Raw genomic sequence first — 16620 nt, 5'->3', positions numbered from 1 at the left:
TGTATTTTTGGGGTAGGAATATAGTCTGAGAAACGGAACAAATGAAGCGCTCCTCGCCGGAGGCCATCTTGTATCGTAGCCCAACATTCAGGCGGGACTTTTGGGAGTTCTCAAGCAAAACAATACGCTCGCCAGCCAAGTCCGTTTCGCAACAGAGAAGGGCAACGCACTCCGTGGAACACAAAGTCCCGCAACAAAGACAAGCAAAGAGGGTTGCGCAATGCCAGCTGCAGAGCAGAAGCCACTCCACATGAAAATGAGCTTGGATTGTTTTTATTTGTATTTTTTTTTAGTTCATCTAGTCATCTAGCCACAGTCCCGTTGTCTCACGCCGCCTATCAAACGCTGTCAAGGGGAGACGAAGCCCACAGGCCAAGATGGCACCCAGGGGAGGGGAGGGGGCCAGGACGTTTGATGACACGACCGCGAGGGGTGCCCAGCGGGTGTCGGGAGTCTAATGAGTGCAGGAAGCACACGTGTCCCGCGCTCACAGGGTCCCCAGAGAGGCTGAGGACGGAGGACAGCTCAATCCGTAGGAAACGAGCGGGTGTGCAGGTGCGCTTTGAACCCCGACGTTAGGCGCTTGATCCAAGGTCAAATTTGAGGACTTAAAAGTAAACAAAAAAACAAACAAAAAACGCCCCAACGCCCGACCCCGCGTCCTGGTGATTAATTCATCCGCAGCAGGGAATAGCGCAAACATTTAGGATTCAATGTAAACATTTTGTTGCATTAGCATCCGATTGGCTCATTACGCTGATTAGCCGAGTCACACTTCCGACTCGGCGCGTTCCGCCGATGCAAATGAGTTTGCTTTGGAAGAGCGCGTAAGAAGTCTGCGCCGCATCCGCTTGGGTATCAAGGGGGAGGGGCTTATCTGAACAACAGCTGTCGGGATTACACTTTGAAGAAAAGCCGCGCGGCCCTCCCCTTGGTGGAGCGAGCCCAAAAGCCCTCGGGATATCGAACGCAGGAAGTTGGGCCAAGAAAAGCCACGCGCTGGTACCAAACGCGGTGAATTCATCTCGCCACCCCGGGAAGCTCAAGCTGCCCATTTGCAAGTCAAATGTGCCATATCGTGACACGGGGAATCATCGGGACTTATTAGAAGCCAACGTGGAGCGAGGAGAAGCTCTCGGAAAAAAAATAGCTTTTGTTCAGGCAAGCAATAAACATATTGCGGAATGTGCCAACTGCAATTAGTACTATGGCAGGCAGCGGAAATATCGTTGTTTGCTATAGGGCTAAATCCGCAAATCAAATGGACTAATTTTAAAAAAAAAAGTTGGACGGAATGTTTACGACAGGGCTGACAAACGATGATATTAATGAGTCATTCATCTGTTGATTATTTGGTCCGTGAATTGCATCGTTTTCCGCATAACACCATTGTTGAACGCTGCACCAACATAACAGTAACACAACCGATTGCGTTTACTTGAGTAAAACTGCAGTTCAAACACAAAATCGATACTTCGATTGCAATTCTCATCTTTTTTTTGTTTACCAGGATATCGCCCCCTTGGTGGCGAGTAAAAAACTGCAGTTAAGCCACATTGGATAAGAATTCAAAGTGGTTTCCGGATACAATGTGCGTTTAGTTTTACAGTAAACTCCAACTGCAACTACTCCAAGCGCAAAGAAGCGCGGCAAACATTGCGGCCCCGCCCCCTCGTTCCGGCCAAGCCATCGCGTGTCAATCAGTGTATAAATTGGTCCTTAAAGCGTACAAAATGGTACATTATCTTAGGAGAGTTTGTTTACCCTGACTAAAACGGGCAAAAGCAGCAGGGAAACGATCCGAGACCTTCGTCTCCGATACCCGATGCTGCCAGTCCCCGAAACAAAGACCCCCGAAATATCACTGCCAACACGCGCATTTACACAACAGCGCGCCGATGTGCGCGTGTGTGATCGGGTTCGGCATGAATAATTGAACACAGAGAACGGGGGGTGTTGGGGGGGGGCGCCAAGTGCCAGACACGGCTCACTTTCGGTGGAGGCGAGCCAAAAGCTTCGGGAAAAAGCAATAACGCATTTGACGAAAATGAATCGAATTAAACAAGAAGTGACAGCTGCGCGCGCCGCCGCTTGGCCGCTGATTAAGGGTCAGGGGTCAAAGCGGGCGGCGGAGGTCAGAGACATTTCAAAATAGGGACAATGGAAGGACACAATGCCTCCCGGGTTGCATAAACACACGCTCAACATAATTGAGCTGGACACAAAGGCACATGAAGAATGGTATTAAAGAACGCACACAAAAAAAAACTATCGAGGATCAATTTGTTACGGCTCCACCGACGGATGACTTCATTTGGCTGGCAATGACAAAGAGACGCTTTCGGGAAATTGAATTACCGTAATTTCTGCATTAAAAGGCGCACCTAAAAGCCTTGAATTTCCTCAAAGGCTGATTGTACGCCTTGTATTTCCGTTATACAGCGCAAAAAGCAGGAGTTTTCCTTTTTGAGGGACGGAATCGATTTTTACGCCTGTATTTCAGTTATACGTGTTTTTGTGTCACAATTAGCATTTCTAGATATGCTATATATGCAGCAAGCTCATGCCTTCCTCTTTTGCCGTACGGTAATCCTCCATCCATCCTCCGCACGTTCCCAGATTACATCCCAATCAAAGGCGCCGTCGGCGCTCCGTTTGCCGACGTCTGGTGGCGGACGGCGGACCCCCTCCGTCAAATCCCTATTAATGAGCCTATTTACACTTGTTGCCGGTTTGATCAAAGTTTAGCCGCCGTGTGATCGAGTGTCTTTTCATCTCAGCCGGTAGAGCGAGGGCGGGCGCTGTCGTTGGCGGGAGGATGTTCACGGGCATTGAGTAAAAGTACATTGAGCAACCCGTTCAGGTGTCTTCTCGGCGGCTAATTACGATGTGAAGAGCATCTACGGTATGGTGAGTCCAAACTACGTACACGCTTGGCCTTTCAACAACTGAAATGGGAAGAAAGGAGAATGGAAAAAGAACTTATTGAAATAATAGAGCGCACTTGCTCAGGCTTGTCTGCCTTGAGACAGTTTCACCCGCTCAAACGCGTCCGTCCTCACTCCGTCCCCTCGGGGACTTTTTCGCCTTACTTCATTTTGCCAAACAAACTTTGAAGTCGCTGTCCCGTAAAATGATATTGCTCTCATTTGTTTGGGGTTTTTCTTTCTTGTTTTTTTGTAGCCAGAAGCACAGAAGGAAGAGAAAAGATGGATGACAAGTGGAGACAAAACAAGGCGAGCGAGGACGGCGAGTGATGAGAAACAGTAAAGATGAAAGGCTGGACAATAAGCGAGAAAGGGGCTAAGGACATTTTAGGTGTTTTATGGACACTCTCCTCTACTCAGCCCATTGGACCATTCATCACCTGGACAGATACCCTAACGACACACATATGCGCTCGCGCACCCCCCATCGTCTTCATGGGAGCTCATTTTGTGTAAAAGCTTTACGAGACATGATTCAAGTAACCCTGCGAAAACCAACAAACAAAGATATAGTTGGATGACACAAGCCCCGCTTTGATTGATGGCTTACAGAAACTCATTTCGACTTTCAAATCCGCGCAAAAGAAAAACACACGCACACACACACACATGCGCGCTTATAAGTCTTAATCCTTTGTTCAAAAGAATCGTTGACCTTCACTAACATGATTGCATTTCCACAAACCTGCTTCCATTTTGGACGGTTTTCTTTGCAACCATTGTCAAACCAACAGATGTGAAGAAATCCTTCAATCCGCGCAACGAGTTTGAAAATCATTCTTGCGCCGACAAACATTTCCCGGAGCGCAAAAACGCACGTTCAAACTCCAACCTACTCGTTCAAACGAGTTTGCTCGCCGAAAATGCGTCGGCTGCATTATACTGCAACAGCCAAATCGCCCTGGGGATAGGCATCAATTGTCCACCTCACGCGTACACACTCGGGTGTCTTTACGAGATTCCCGACGACAGATTAGGCTCAACCGCAATACTTTTAATGGAGGGGAGCGGGAAGGTCGGAGAGTCGCCTTTGAAGGGGCCGCGAATGAGGTAAGCGATCGATATCAGGCGTAGGGGGAGATTGTTTGTTTGTGTGCGCACGCATCCCATTTTGCGAAGAGCGACGGTGAAAGTGGGGTCCTTGCCAAATAAATGGCTGCCACTTCTCACCTTGACCTTAAACCTCCGATGGCTGAATAAAACAACTTGGACTCGTTCTTGTGAATATTTAGCCTTCGATTTTTTGTTTTTTGTATTGTCGTTCTTTCAGAAGCTGCTGTTTGTCCTCGGGGATATGAAAATAACGTGTTATCTACGCAAAATGACCTTGCGGCAAAGGACCGTCAAAAAGTAGGACTTGATGTGAGAGCTGCAGCTGTTGTCGACGGCCCGACTGGAAATCACGTGCGACAGTTCAGCGCACGGCGGAAAAACAGAAGGCCAGCTTGCCGCTACTACTAAACTTCCCCATTGAGTCCGGTCGAATCCCATAATAGTCGATATTAGTTGCCTAGCAATGCAGCCTAGCAACTGCAGAGGCTGGAGATACGCTATCGCTGAGGAAGAAACCAGAGAGGAGAATGCCTCCACTTTCACTGAGGCTTTTATTGAGTGAGGGGGGGGGGGGGGGGGGGGGGGACAACCGCTATGAAATGGATCTAACGTAATGTAGACAGAGTTTTTATTACTGTTTGCTAACAAAATAAGACGGCAGTCTTCCGTTTGGGGAGGAGGTTTTTGGGATCGGTTTCTTTACGAGCTTCTGCTGGAAACGCGGACACTCACAGTAAACAGTGTATGTAAACTGAGGCCGTGTCGCGGCGTCATATAACGCTTGTCAACAATGCTTTCGGTTCCTTGAAATTCTCAGTGTCAAACTCCAGTCCTTGAGAGCCGGTATCCTGCAGGTTTTTCTTCTTTTTTTTTCTCTCCCAAACACAGCTGATTCAAAAGATCAGCTCGGACCATAATCAATTGAATCGGATGTGTTTGAGGGAGAGGATTCAAAAACGTGCAGGATACCGGCCCTCCAGGACTGGAGTTTGACACAAAAGGGTTCCGACTTCGCTATGCCGGTCACAACCATCTACTTTGCGTGAACATGTTCGAGCTGCAATTACAAAGGCGCACAGTTCTTCCAAAACGTCCCTTTTCTCCCTTAAACAATGAGCGATTTCCCTCTTCAACCACAAACCGATGACGTGTAATCCCCCGATTTCGAGAATTAGAGATCGTTTAACATTGAGAAGCTACGGTGCGCCGTCGCCCGGGCGCATTGATGGGAAGATGTCTCCTCCATCTTCCACCACAAAGAAAGAAAGAAGTGAATGCATCTGAAGCTTTAAGGCACTAAGTCTTAGCTGAAGAAAATAATTCACAGGGGGTACCTCATAGAAATAGAAAAGGTTGCGAAGTAGCACTCTGGGGGACTCCGCCGTGATTGCGGCAATCCATGGAGACGAATGATGCCGAGGCGGAAGGCTTTCCGAAAAGATGAGAGTAGACCCCCGCTTCCTCCTGCTCATTTGTTCACGTTGCACATCATTTTGCCCCCCCCCCCCCCCCCCCCGCCACCAAGTACCATCCCTCCACCCGCAACAACCACGGTGCGCCCCAACTGTCACCGCAAGCTCATTATTCAAGCGCCGGTAGACATGTCGGGCCTATATATACTAATCGCAAACGAATGGCTTATACAGCAGCTGCGAGCCGGCCTGCTGATCTCAAACAAGGTATTAAAAAAAAGAGCTTTGAGAAGGATGGCGCCATACGAGCCCGCCGGGAGAGCGTTTTCCAATTAAGGAGCACGACAAACAGATCAGTCAAAGCGAAGGAGTCTGCGAGAGGGAAAAACAAGCTCCGATCGCGGCCCCGCGTTTTGGGACGGAGGTGAAGCGGAAGCTTCTATTTCCGAGCGCCGTCGAAGGCGGCGCGTCTACCACGACGTGGGCTGCAGACTTGGCGGCCGAAGACGCGCCGCCTGCCAAGGCGTCTTCGCACTCGCATATGTAGCGTGTTCAGACGCCAGGGAATCACAGTCAAAACTAAAGTGTGGGCCACTGGAGCGCGACGCCAGGTACTTGGGAGACTCAACTGAGCCGAGATGATTTCAATGCAGCGCTTGGATTTCATCTCAAAAGTGTTGTTGTGATGTAAAAAAAAGAAAAAAAAAAAACAAGACGGAGGTTTGATTTGGTCTACGAATTCACCAGCGGCCGAAGAAACGACGAACCAACCGGCCGCATGACGGAAATTCTCGTCTATGGTACTGAAAGGAAGCACTGTGACATATTTTTTGGAGCATCTGAAACACTTCCACATATAAAACGTGAACAAAAACAGTGAAAATGTGTTTTCGATGGCAAAAAACTGGCGCACAACTTAAGTATTTCGCATGACGGAAATTCTCGTCTATGGTACTGAAAGGAAGCACTGTGACATATTTTTTGCAGCATCTGAAACACTTCCACATATAAAACGTGAACAAAAACAGTGAAAATGTGTTTTCGATGGCAAAAAACTGGCACACAACTTAAGTATTTCGCATGACGGAAATTCTCGTCTCTGGCACTGAAAGGATTGGAATTCGACGATGAGCAAAAACGAGGCGTCCATCTCTAGAGAGAAGCGTAGTAGACAAGATGATGTTTTGAGATTTGAAAGCAAGAAGGGGGGCGGGTTAACATCAGACTATCCTTGGAAGTCCAATTTCCCAGGGCGCCCGTATGTCAAGAATCAAGGACGTGAAGAAGCGGGATTACAAATGTCAACGTTGCTCGTTTTTTAGCGGAGGGAGGCGGGGAATGTGTGGCGGTAGGAAAAAAAAAGACACAAACGACTCTCTCCGTTTACGCAGCGCAAACCTCCTTTTCCTCACACGTGTCTTTGCCGCAGTCGGATTTTACACTCGGTTGAGGAATGTGAATGGGAACGTGGCCGTCCTCTCACCGCACGCCGTGTTGCTTTATGTGTTACTATGAGATTACGTGAAAGGGAAACGTGCAATAAGAGAGGGTAAATAAAGCAAAACAAACATCGCCGTTAAAGAGGCGCTGGAAGCAGAGACTTGTATACAGTATGACAGACAAGTGGCCCCGGAGGGCAGCCATTTTGATTTAACACTGATACGGACGACTTCTGTTTGCTTTTTGATAAAAACACCATCTCTGTGTGTGTAATACGCGACAATAAGCGACTCGATTTTACGGAATTGATCTTGAAAAGATTCCAACAGTGAATTCAGCGGTTCTCAACATTTTTCAGTGATGTAGCTCCTGTCTGATTTATTAAAATTTAAACGCTCGCAAAATTCATTTGTATCGGTCCATGAAAAAAAATCCTCTTTTGGATTATGGAAGAAATTTCATGTCAAAAAGAAATCATTTATGCAAAAAAATCTATATATATATATATATATATATATATATATATATATATATATATATATATATATTTTAAAGCGTCCTGTTTTGGGGGTTACAGTAGAGATCTGTTTACAAAAATAAAACCAACTTAACTATTAATAAATATTTGTCAACAAAAAAAGAATCCAAGTGTCAGACTTGTTCTCAAAAAGAATGAGAAATCTCACACTATGGTGATTATTTTGGGGGAACAAATAGATTAATAATTAAATTAACGAATAATTTTTGTCAACGGAACTCTACTGTAACCCCAAAACAGGACGCTTTCATATTTTTCCGCAAATATTTATTCCTAATTATAAGGCCTGGCATTTTATATTGACTGTTTTTTTTGGGGGGATAAAAATGAACGAATAATGACATTTTTGCAAACAGATTTCATCAATGATCCAAAAGAGGACACTTTAGGTTAATCATTTTTTTTGCGTGGCGATACGAATGACGTTTGAAAGGGCCTAAAGTTGAATAAATCCGAACCTGACGGCAAAAATGCTTCGCGCTGGTTAAGGGCTACTTGAAAAGATATTTTCACTGACAAAAGATTGAGAACCACTTACTTAGTGGATTCTACCAGATAACATCTCCGGGCTTAACACAGACGAACGATCTAACGATTGAGCGTTCCCATCCCGAGAAAGCGCAGCGCCATTAAGTCGCCAGCCCGAAAACGGCGAATTCGCGGAGGCCGCCTTGGACCGCGGGGATGGAAGGAATGACCCAGTTGCCAGGCCGCAAAGTGAGAGGGGGGAAGACGGGAGCGGCGGAGGACGGAAACAAAGATAGGTGAGCGAGGGCGCCGGTCGCCCCGCAGGGACCTCCGGCGAGCGATGATTGGCCGGCGAGGAGGGGTGTCTCACCTGCGGTGATGTGTCCTCTATAAAGCTGCACGCGCAGCTTGTGAGTAATGCAGCGACGCCAGCCAATTTAAAAGGCAGAAAAATGGATCGATCCGCACGTCAATCGTCGCCTCCGCTGAGGAGCTCGGTGTTATTTTTCCATCACGGGCGTACAAGCGGCGCAGCGGCCTAAAGGGAACGCCTTTTTTTTTTTGTTTTCCAAATGCAAGTGCCATGTTTGCGAAACGTTTTTCTCAACCTAACGCCTAGGCTGCACAACTGGAGGCATTGACGGAAAATTACAGCGCCGTTACGGCCAGCCGGCCATCCATCCGGCGGGCAACGCAAGAACGCCCGGCGTGATTAGCTGTAGACATACTATTGATCTCCCCCTCCCACCACCACTGGAGCACAAACAAATAGTCCCCGTGCAATTATTCAGTACTCCTACGCCACATAATAAAATCATACATTGTTCATTTTCTTGAGGTGCTGCATCCGTAAACATTTTATATAGCGTTTAATCAACAATAAAAAAGTAGATGACCTCTGAGAATGGATAATTAAACGTATGCCATGTGTGTGTGTTTTTTTTTTTTTTGCTGTAGCCACAAACTAGCCATTCAAACGCACTTTCCTTGGGACGCTTTATGTATAATATTTTTCTGTGGACAAATATTAATTTATGACAATATTTTTTTTTTTGGGGGGGGGGATACGTTTTTTTTTTTTTTAAATATCTTAGCACTAGTTAAGGGGTACTTGGCTGAAAAAAATATTTCACAGGAGGTACATCACTGAAAAAAGGTGGGGAACCGCTGAATAAGTGTTTCAACACTTTGGACTGGTAGTGTACCAGAACTTGACCTTCAATGACAGACTGATGTAGGATGGTGGATTCCAATGAGCAGCTATGATAAACGTAGACCAGGAAGATGTGAAATTGCCGCTCTTTCAAGGACAACACAATCCCAGCTTGAATTCATGGCTAGTCTGAAAGCATTAGCACGCGGGGAGCGGGCGTCCGAGTTCAGAGTGTCAACATAGCCGGTGATCCGGCGGCCGACGTGCGAAGGCGAGAAAAAAGTTGCGCATAATTATCTCCCCGTTTGCCGCCTTGACAATAACAAGCGAGGGCCGAGGGCCGTTAATAGCGGGGCTAATTAACTGGCTGACTAGACGCAGGACTGAAAAGTGGGCTTAATAGGCCAGATGGAGGCTAAGAACTCAAACAAGCTCTTTGAGGGTGTCAAAGTCGCGGATCGGAGCATTGTGGCCGCGTGACGAGACGACTTCCAGTGGAGGGAGGGAGGAGAAATCATAGCATGTATTCAGCTCGCCCAATCTGCTCCAAAGATGCGGAAATTCACGATATTAACAAATGAGCTAATGTTTTGATAAATGATCCGCCGCGGCGCCGCGTGCATGCCTTTCTCTCGCTATTAGAGACGCTGTGATGTTACGCTACAAAGATTAGCATGTATGTTAAGGCGAGGATGGAAAAAAAAAAAAGCTCAAGGATGTCTCGTACAAAAGGCAGCCAATGGCAATATTGTAAGATGATACGTCGGATCAAAGAGCGCGTGACGTGTCAGACCTTGCCGTGTCCTTTTCTTAACCCCGAGCAGTCGACGCTCAGAGAGTCAACTCCGGTTCAAAACGTCAGGGGAGAAAAAAAAAAACCCAGAGACGAAAAATGACTCTTTTTTCCTATTTTCGGTGTCTCTTCGCGCATGTGCAGGAGGCGGGAATGGCCTCTCCAAATGCGGCCACGAACATCAGAACGTCGCCGTTTTCCCGTCGGGGAAATAAGCGCCATTTTGCTAAGCCTCTTGGTGGATTTCGGCTTGAAGTCGACTACGTGCGGCGTGCTGCAAAATCGCCATTGTATTGCGAGCACCCCGGAAAGCTTATCAATTATGAAAGAGCGGGCGGGGAAGCTTGGCTAAAAATACGCACGGGAAAAGACGCAAGGGAGGTGACCGGTTATTTTTACAACGTACTTTGCGTCTGCTGAGTCAGACTTGCATACCTTGCGTAGCAGCGAGAGATCCCGCGCGTCTGTCACGGCCTTCAGATCACGTCTGACCTGCTAACACCTCGCTACGTGTTCCCGTGATGGAAAACTCCAGTGTGGTGTGTACATGTCGGGATCTACAAGACGTGGGGCGCATCACTTCCCCGGCTTCCTACACGCACGCTAGTCTGTTTTCCCCGCGTTTCCCCTCAACACGAGCCAACACAAGAATCCTTCCACTCACAGTGCCTGTCTTTAACAGAGGCCACCTGAATGCACCCAAGAATTAACCAATTACAAAGGGCTATCTGAATGCATAGGGTGGTTGATTAGTTTATATTTCCTCAAAAATAGTACAGTGGACCCCCACGTTACAGCAATGTTTAGTCTATCCAAAAAAATGTTTAGTACATTTAGAATAAACTGTTTAGCGTATAACACAACAATATACACTTTTTTTGTTGATATTGCAAGTAATAATATGGTCCGAACACGGTAAATACGGTAAATGGTAAACGGACTTTCACTTATTTAGCACATTTCTGCCTTGGGTACTCAAAGCACTTTACATTACCTACAGTAGTTACTGTACTGTAGTCTACTGTAACTACTGAGGACACAACATCAGGAGCAACTCGGGGTTCGGTGTCTTGCTCAAGGACACTTCGACACGGTCTTGACGGTCGGGGGATCGAACCCACAGCCTCTCAATAGGCTTTCCATTTCGGCGTCATTTGGTTCCTGAAAATATTCTCTTCAATAATAGTCTCCATGGCAGAACTTGTTCTCTTGTGAAACCAGTATGTTTGTATCCTCTGAGCTAGTGCCTTGTATACATTCCAAACTATGCCGGCGATAGTCGCTCGCTACCATGGCAACACGCTGCCGCATTAGCTGGTAAAGGAGCAGCAACACACACACACACACACACACACCCATAGTGCCAAGTCAACTGGGAAGAACTGCCGAGGAATACTTAACAGCACGGGAACATTAGCATTCTGGCCATGCTAGCTGCATGCAGCGGCGGTTTGGACCACGGGGCGGTATCGCTCGCCACTCAGGGTTGCGGAGATTGGCCGTCCACATGTTCCGATAGCGTAACGAGGCCCGATGGGGTGTGGAGCCGGGGGGGGGTTGTTTTCGGAGCACAACACCGACACATCCTCGGGCGTATTTCATCATTAGCTCCGAGCAGTTAATCCTCTGCTCCACTGACCGCGCCTCGGCTCGGCCCGTTTCAATAATCTGAATGCGGAGCTAAACGACCCGTCGCGCGGCCCCGCGGACGAGCGTGGGAGACGTCGTCGAAACAATAACGTAATCAAGCCACGCCGCGCACGGAGGCGGTCCGGAGCAATAAACATCTGGAGGAAGAGCTGGAGTCGACAAGCGACCCGGTCCAGAGGGGGCGCCGGCGAGTTCTTTTTGAGTCAAACGTTGCCGTTATTAACAATGCAAATATATAATCAAATGGTGATTTAGGGGTGGGGTTTATTGAAATATAGTAGTTTACCACACATACTGTCAAGATTAACTGAATGCAGTGGTTCTCAACTTATTTTAAATGACGTGCCTCTGCGTTTTTTTTTTTTTTTTTTTAGTAGCCAAGTACCGAAAGCATTTTTGGATCGGAATGCTGAAGCTGTTTTGCAAATGAGTCATTTTGACACAATTTAGCAATAACTTGACTCCGGTTGCAATCAATTTGCTCTCAATTTGAAAAGAAATGTTACTGTTCCCGTCAGGGCAAGAAAAAAAGAATCCTACAAGATTTGCTGATAGCTGCACAAACAATCTGTCATAGTCCTAGAAGCGCCATTTGAGAACCTTCAGCTATAATTGACTCCACTCTACAGTAAATGCTATTTTTTAGGTTACGAAGCACACCGGCGTGACACGACATAGCCACTCCGGCGAGCGGAATAATGAAATGGCGGATAAATGGCATGTTTGCGATGATGAGGCCAGCGGGAGCACGCAAAAAAAAAAAAAACTGACGACTCAGGCGAGAAGGGGAAACGCCAAAGTGGCAAATTGACAGGAGGTTGACGGAAGACGTTGACCTTTCCCTCCGCAAAAGCAAACGTTAACCATCCCGTGTCAGGATTGACCCGTTTGGCGTCTAAGTCAACACCTGAGACGGCGAAGCTTCAAAATTCCCACTTTTTGTCCGCATCGTCCCCGTTCGTCATGCCTCCTCTTTTCTGCTTCCTCTTCCGATTGGAAAGAAAGTGCCCGTCGCAACGGGAATACATTCTGACAAACTGGAGGATCTGACCTCGGGTTTTGAGTTCAAGGTTCATCGGGGTTCAACGGCGTGTGGGATAGTTTACCGTCACTATGGGGCGACGCACCAAAAGTCTCAGGTGAGACGATTTCAGAGGTTCTCTTTTGTACGCCTGCATCGAAATGAGTTGATATCAAGTGTCTCCTTTTGGAGAGGGAAGCAATTTAAAGTTGCTCGACCGTGAAAGCCCCCCCCCAAAAAAAGAGCTCACTTCTTCAAAGCGCCGCGAGACCCCGCTTTCAATTCAGGAACTGAGCTTTTCTGGATTTTTCGACTCGACTGCAAATCTTGGAAGTTACTTTGAAAAGTGAGTCATTTCTGCAAAGTTTTTTTTTTTTTTGCATGGAGACCATCATAAAATCAACAATGGAATGAATCCAGCATCGCATTTTCTCATCCGCCGGCCAGCATCGATCCAACCTTGGCAAAGCGCGGCGTTTATTTATTAGTGCTATTTGGCTGTAAAGCATTCTTTGATTTTTTTGTTTGAAGCGGACTGATTTATAACTCAACCATTAACACCTGACAAGGATGACACAGTGTTCACCGCTTGATATTCCCAATCAGGCAAAAAGGTTCCGATCGGTTTGACGTAAGACGGCGTTACCTCTTAGCGTCAGCCGGAGCTTTACGCTCACCTTTGACATTTAGCGCAAGCATTCGTCCGCATTAAAGCTCCTCATGTCGTTTGACACCCTACCTCACGTATCGTTTGCCAACCTCTTGAATTACGCCGCGAGATGCGGTGATATAAACGTTAAATATTATCCCGGGCCGTCAAATAGAAACATTTCACGAGCTTACGAAATGTCATTGGCTAGCGCTTCCCGCCCCACTTCAATTCATGATGTCATTAAAGTGAGCCGGCATTAAGGTCCGTTTTACCGGACTCGTTTTTATTCCGACGGATGTGTCGCTCACAGCACCATAAATAATAGTTAAAAGCCCCAAAAAAACGGAGGTGGTGGGGGGCCGAGCCACTGGATGGATCACGTTGAGGCGGTGTATATAAATCAACATCCATTAGTCGGGAAAACGGGGGGGGGGTCACAGGACCCAGACCCGGACCTTTTATTGTTGTGCTGTTGTCTTTTACTGGCCGTGATGTCATCTAATGGTATACGCTTTAACGAGCGGGGCGGAGCCCGGCGCGCGTGGGAGGGGACTATCGGTTTGTAATGCGCACTTTCCACGGCGGGGTATCGATCCGCTTCCGTCTGGGTGCCACACGGGCACAAGCTGACGAGAAAGCCGACGGCGAACGGACACCGGCGTCTTAAGAAAGGAGCGTAGCGCTCATCCAAAAGAAGATTTGCGGGCAGACTGAATTCATCAGAAAAGATTCACAACCGCCTCGGCTTTTATTACCCGCAGACACTAAATTTGCTGCTCATTATCATACATGAGCAGCAGGTATAAAATATGATTACATAGTCGCTCTGCAGCGAGATGGTTATTGCCGGAGCGAGCGCCGCCGCCCGAGCCACTCGTGGCCCCCGTGCGCAATAAAAGCGGCAAAACAAACACAGGAAGGGGCCGGCAATCAAGCATAACAAACAGTGTCAAAATCACCCTTTGCTTGTGTGCCTTGGCAGATATCTCAGGTTCTCTTCTTCTCTCTGTGATTAAGCGAGTGCGGAGCAAACGGTTTTCGCTCGCAAACTCTTTTGGACGTACTTGCAAATACTACATTATGGAAATATATTTGGAACTCACACATAAGTAGTTTACGTACTGACCTTACGTACTTACTGTTTTTTGCATATTTGCAAATCGCTTCTAACTTAATAATATGTCTGATGTATTTGAGCCCAAAAATAGCCTCAATCCGCATATAATTGACGCCTGTTGAAACGCAGCGAGATTATGTTTTCTCTATTGTCTTATTTTGGAGACTTGACATTTGACTGTCAAATGAAGACGTCGCAAGCGGTCTGTGTAAAATGCTTTTAAATCCATTTGAAAACATACTCGCTTTGAATACGCCTTGAAAGCTGACGTCCCTGAAGCGCTGTCTTATCTGTTTGTGTGTTTTTACGTTTCTATTTGCACTTTTATTTGATTGTACAGCACTTTGGTTGACTGCTGTCTTTTTAAATTTGACTTGTATCAACTCGAATGTGCACGGATTTCGAATATGTGCCCTTGGGAATTTTTATGTTACCTGTCCTGCATATTGCGACATTGCTTGTCTGTATTTTTTAAGACGAACCCCTCCTGCGATGTCTGACGCGAATCTTTGCCAAATTTGTGTTAGCATTAAGCTAACATTGACACTAAAACGAATCAGAGCCGGCCTATCGGGACGCACGTACTGTAGCGGACATTTTTTTTTGGTCTGGAGCTACCCTACTAAGTCCAAGGATGTCTGGCGGTTGGTGCGATTCACACACACGTTTCAACGCGGGCGCCTGTCCTCCAGCTCAACCTCCCCTTGCTTGTAAGGCGGTTTTCCACCCGCCCTTCAAGCTCACCATCCGAGAGTTAGTCACAGTTACGGCCTTGCACCTAGAGCGAAAAAGAGGCGCGCAAGCTAGCGCCCGTCGCCGACACCTCGCGGCGGAGCGTCAGTCATCCTATTAGCCCGCGGAAGGGCCGAGAGGGCACGCGGGGGACGCCCAAGGTACAAGCCGCGACATGCTCAACCCCGGCTTATCCCGGTGATGTTTCGCTTAACAAATCCCGTTTGGCCGCAAGCAGGCCCGCCGCCGTGCGGCGCGTGACGTGTTCCTCCGGGGAGGCTGTGATGTCGTCGCGCGCTAAGCGCTACAAAAAGCGCCGGGTTCGCTTCAAAGACAGTGCCTGAAGAGACCGATAAGAAGTCCAATCAGTTCTGCAACATGCTGATGTGCGCCGTCTAGCAACTTCTGCAACATGCTGACGCGGGCTTCCATTTGCGCCCCCCAGGGGGGCCGGGATTTAAGTCCAAAGTGGAGAAAAAGTCGCTTTGTGATGCAGAGGATGCACAGGAAGCATGTGTGTGTGCGTGGGTGGGTGGGTGTGCGCGTAATGGGCCGGGAGGATGTAGAGAGACACCAGATAGGTTTGGCTGCAGGAATCAAATCCCCCCTCGGGGGCTGGCTTGATCACACCTCCGCTTCCTCGCAACACGCTCAAAGTCAACGCGCGCATGCACAGGCACGCACATGCACTCGCCGCAACAAAAACAGCTGACTCGCCGAGTTGGCTTGAAAGTCGATCCGCCTCTAGTACGACCGCGGCACTCCCTCGGAACCTTACGAGGCGTTTCGGAACGCTTACCTTCTTGACGCGCCCGCTTTTGGTGCCCACGAAGACCAGCGAGTGGTTCTTATAGACGTAGGCCACGACGGAGGTCATCTTGTCGGCGGCGTCGGAGAAGAGGGGCCTGCCGCGCACCATCTCCGACACGCCAAGCGGAGCGTTCATGTCCAGGCCGCAAAAGTCGTCGTCGATGGTCAACAGCTGCACGGGAGTGACCGAGAAACAAAAACTAAATATCCTTAACAACTTTCAATACTTTTTTGGTTGATATTGCGCGTAATAATCTGGTCACAACGATACGGTAAATGGACTTTCACTTATATAGCGCTTTTCTGCCTTGGGTACTCAAAGCGCTTTACGCTAACTAGCTAGCGCCCAGATATTAAAACAGGAAATGATGCAAAGCGTCGCGACACTTTCAAGCAAATCCCTGCACTGCATTGACATTGGGCAGCCATCTTTGTGGAGTAAAAACAGCTCTTAGGCCCATTTCTTGTTTGCATTCGGCATTCCACCCCGCCGCCAGACAATATTTCCATCAGGTGTGACACCTGGTGGGGTAGAATGACTTATGGGCTTTGATAAGAGAATAACGGCGCTGTGGATTGGTCATTATTTCACTTGGTGCGTGCGTGTGGTTGCGTTTGAAAAGACTTTCCGTAGGAGGAAAGCGGCATGGCGTGATGAATGGCTTCGCCGCGTGATTGAATGCCAGGGAAGATTTGGCAGGTGATGACGCCGTCGCGTTCAATTCAAAAGCGTCAGTGGAGATAGAAGACTTGAGTTATGGTCCGGCCATCACATGAAGTCTATTATCCCCGGT

The 16620-nt window shown here is 47.8% G+C and overlaps 1 protein-coding gene across 4 annotated transcripts in view; it reads right to left on the bottom strand.

The window, feature by feature from the left end:
• Positions 1-16620, bottom strand: part of plxna4 (plexin A4) — a 138545-nt gene that overhangs the window by 104340 nt on the left and 17585 nt on the right. For all 4 annotated transcript variants that reach the window (XR_015864213.1, XM_088406532.1, XM_088406533.1 and 1 more), the window contains exon 3: positions 15816-15998. Coding sequence is in view for 3 of the 4 variants with exons in the window: in XM_088406532.1 (XP_088262658.1) it covers positions 15816-15998 (183 nt within the window). In the remaining variant the exon portion in view is untranslated. The remainder of the gene's footprint in view (positions 1-15815; positions 15999-16620) is intronic.

Source organism: Hippichthys cyanospilos, chromosome 22 (genome assembly GCF_059441005.1).
Source record: "Hippichthys cyanospilos isolate Australia breed blue-spotted pipefish chromosome 22, RoL_Hcya_1.0, whole genome shotgun sequence".
Lineage (NCBI taxonomy): Eukaryota > Metazoa > Chordata > Actinopteri > Syngnathiformes > Syngnathidae > Hippichthys > Hippichthys cyanospilos.
The sequence above is the reverse complement of the archived record's forward strand: the minus strand, read 5'-3'. Positions and strand labels throughout refer to the sequence as shown.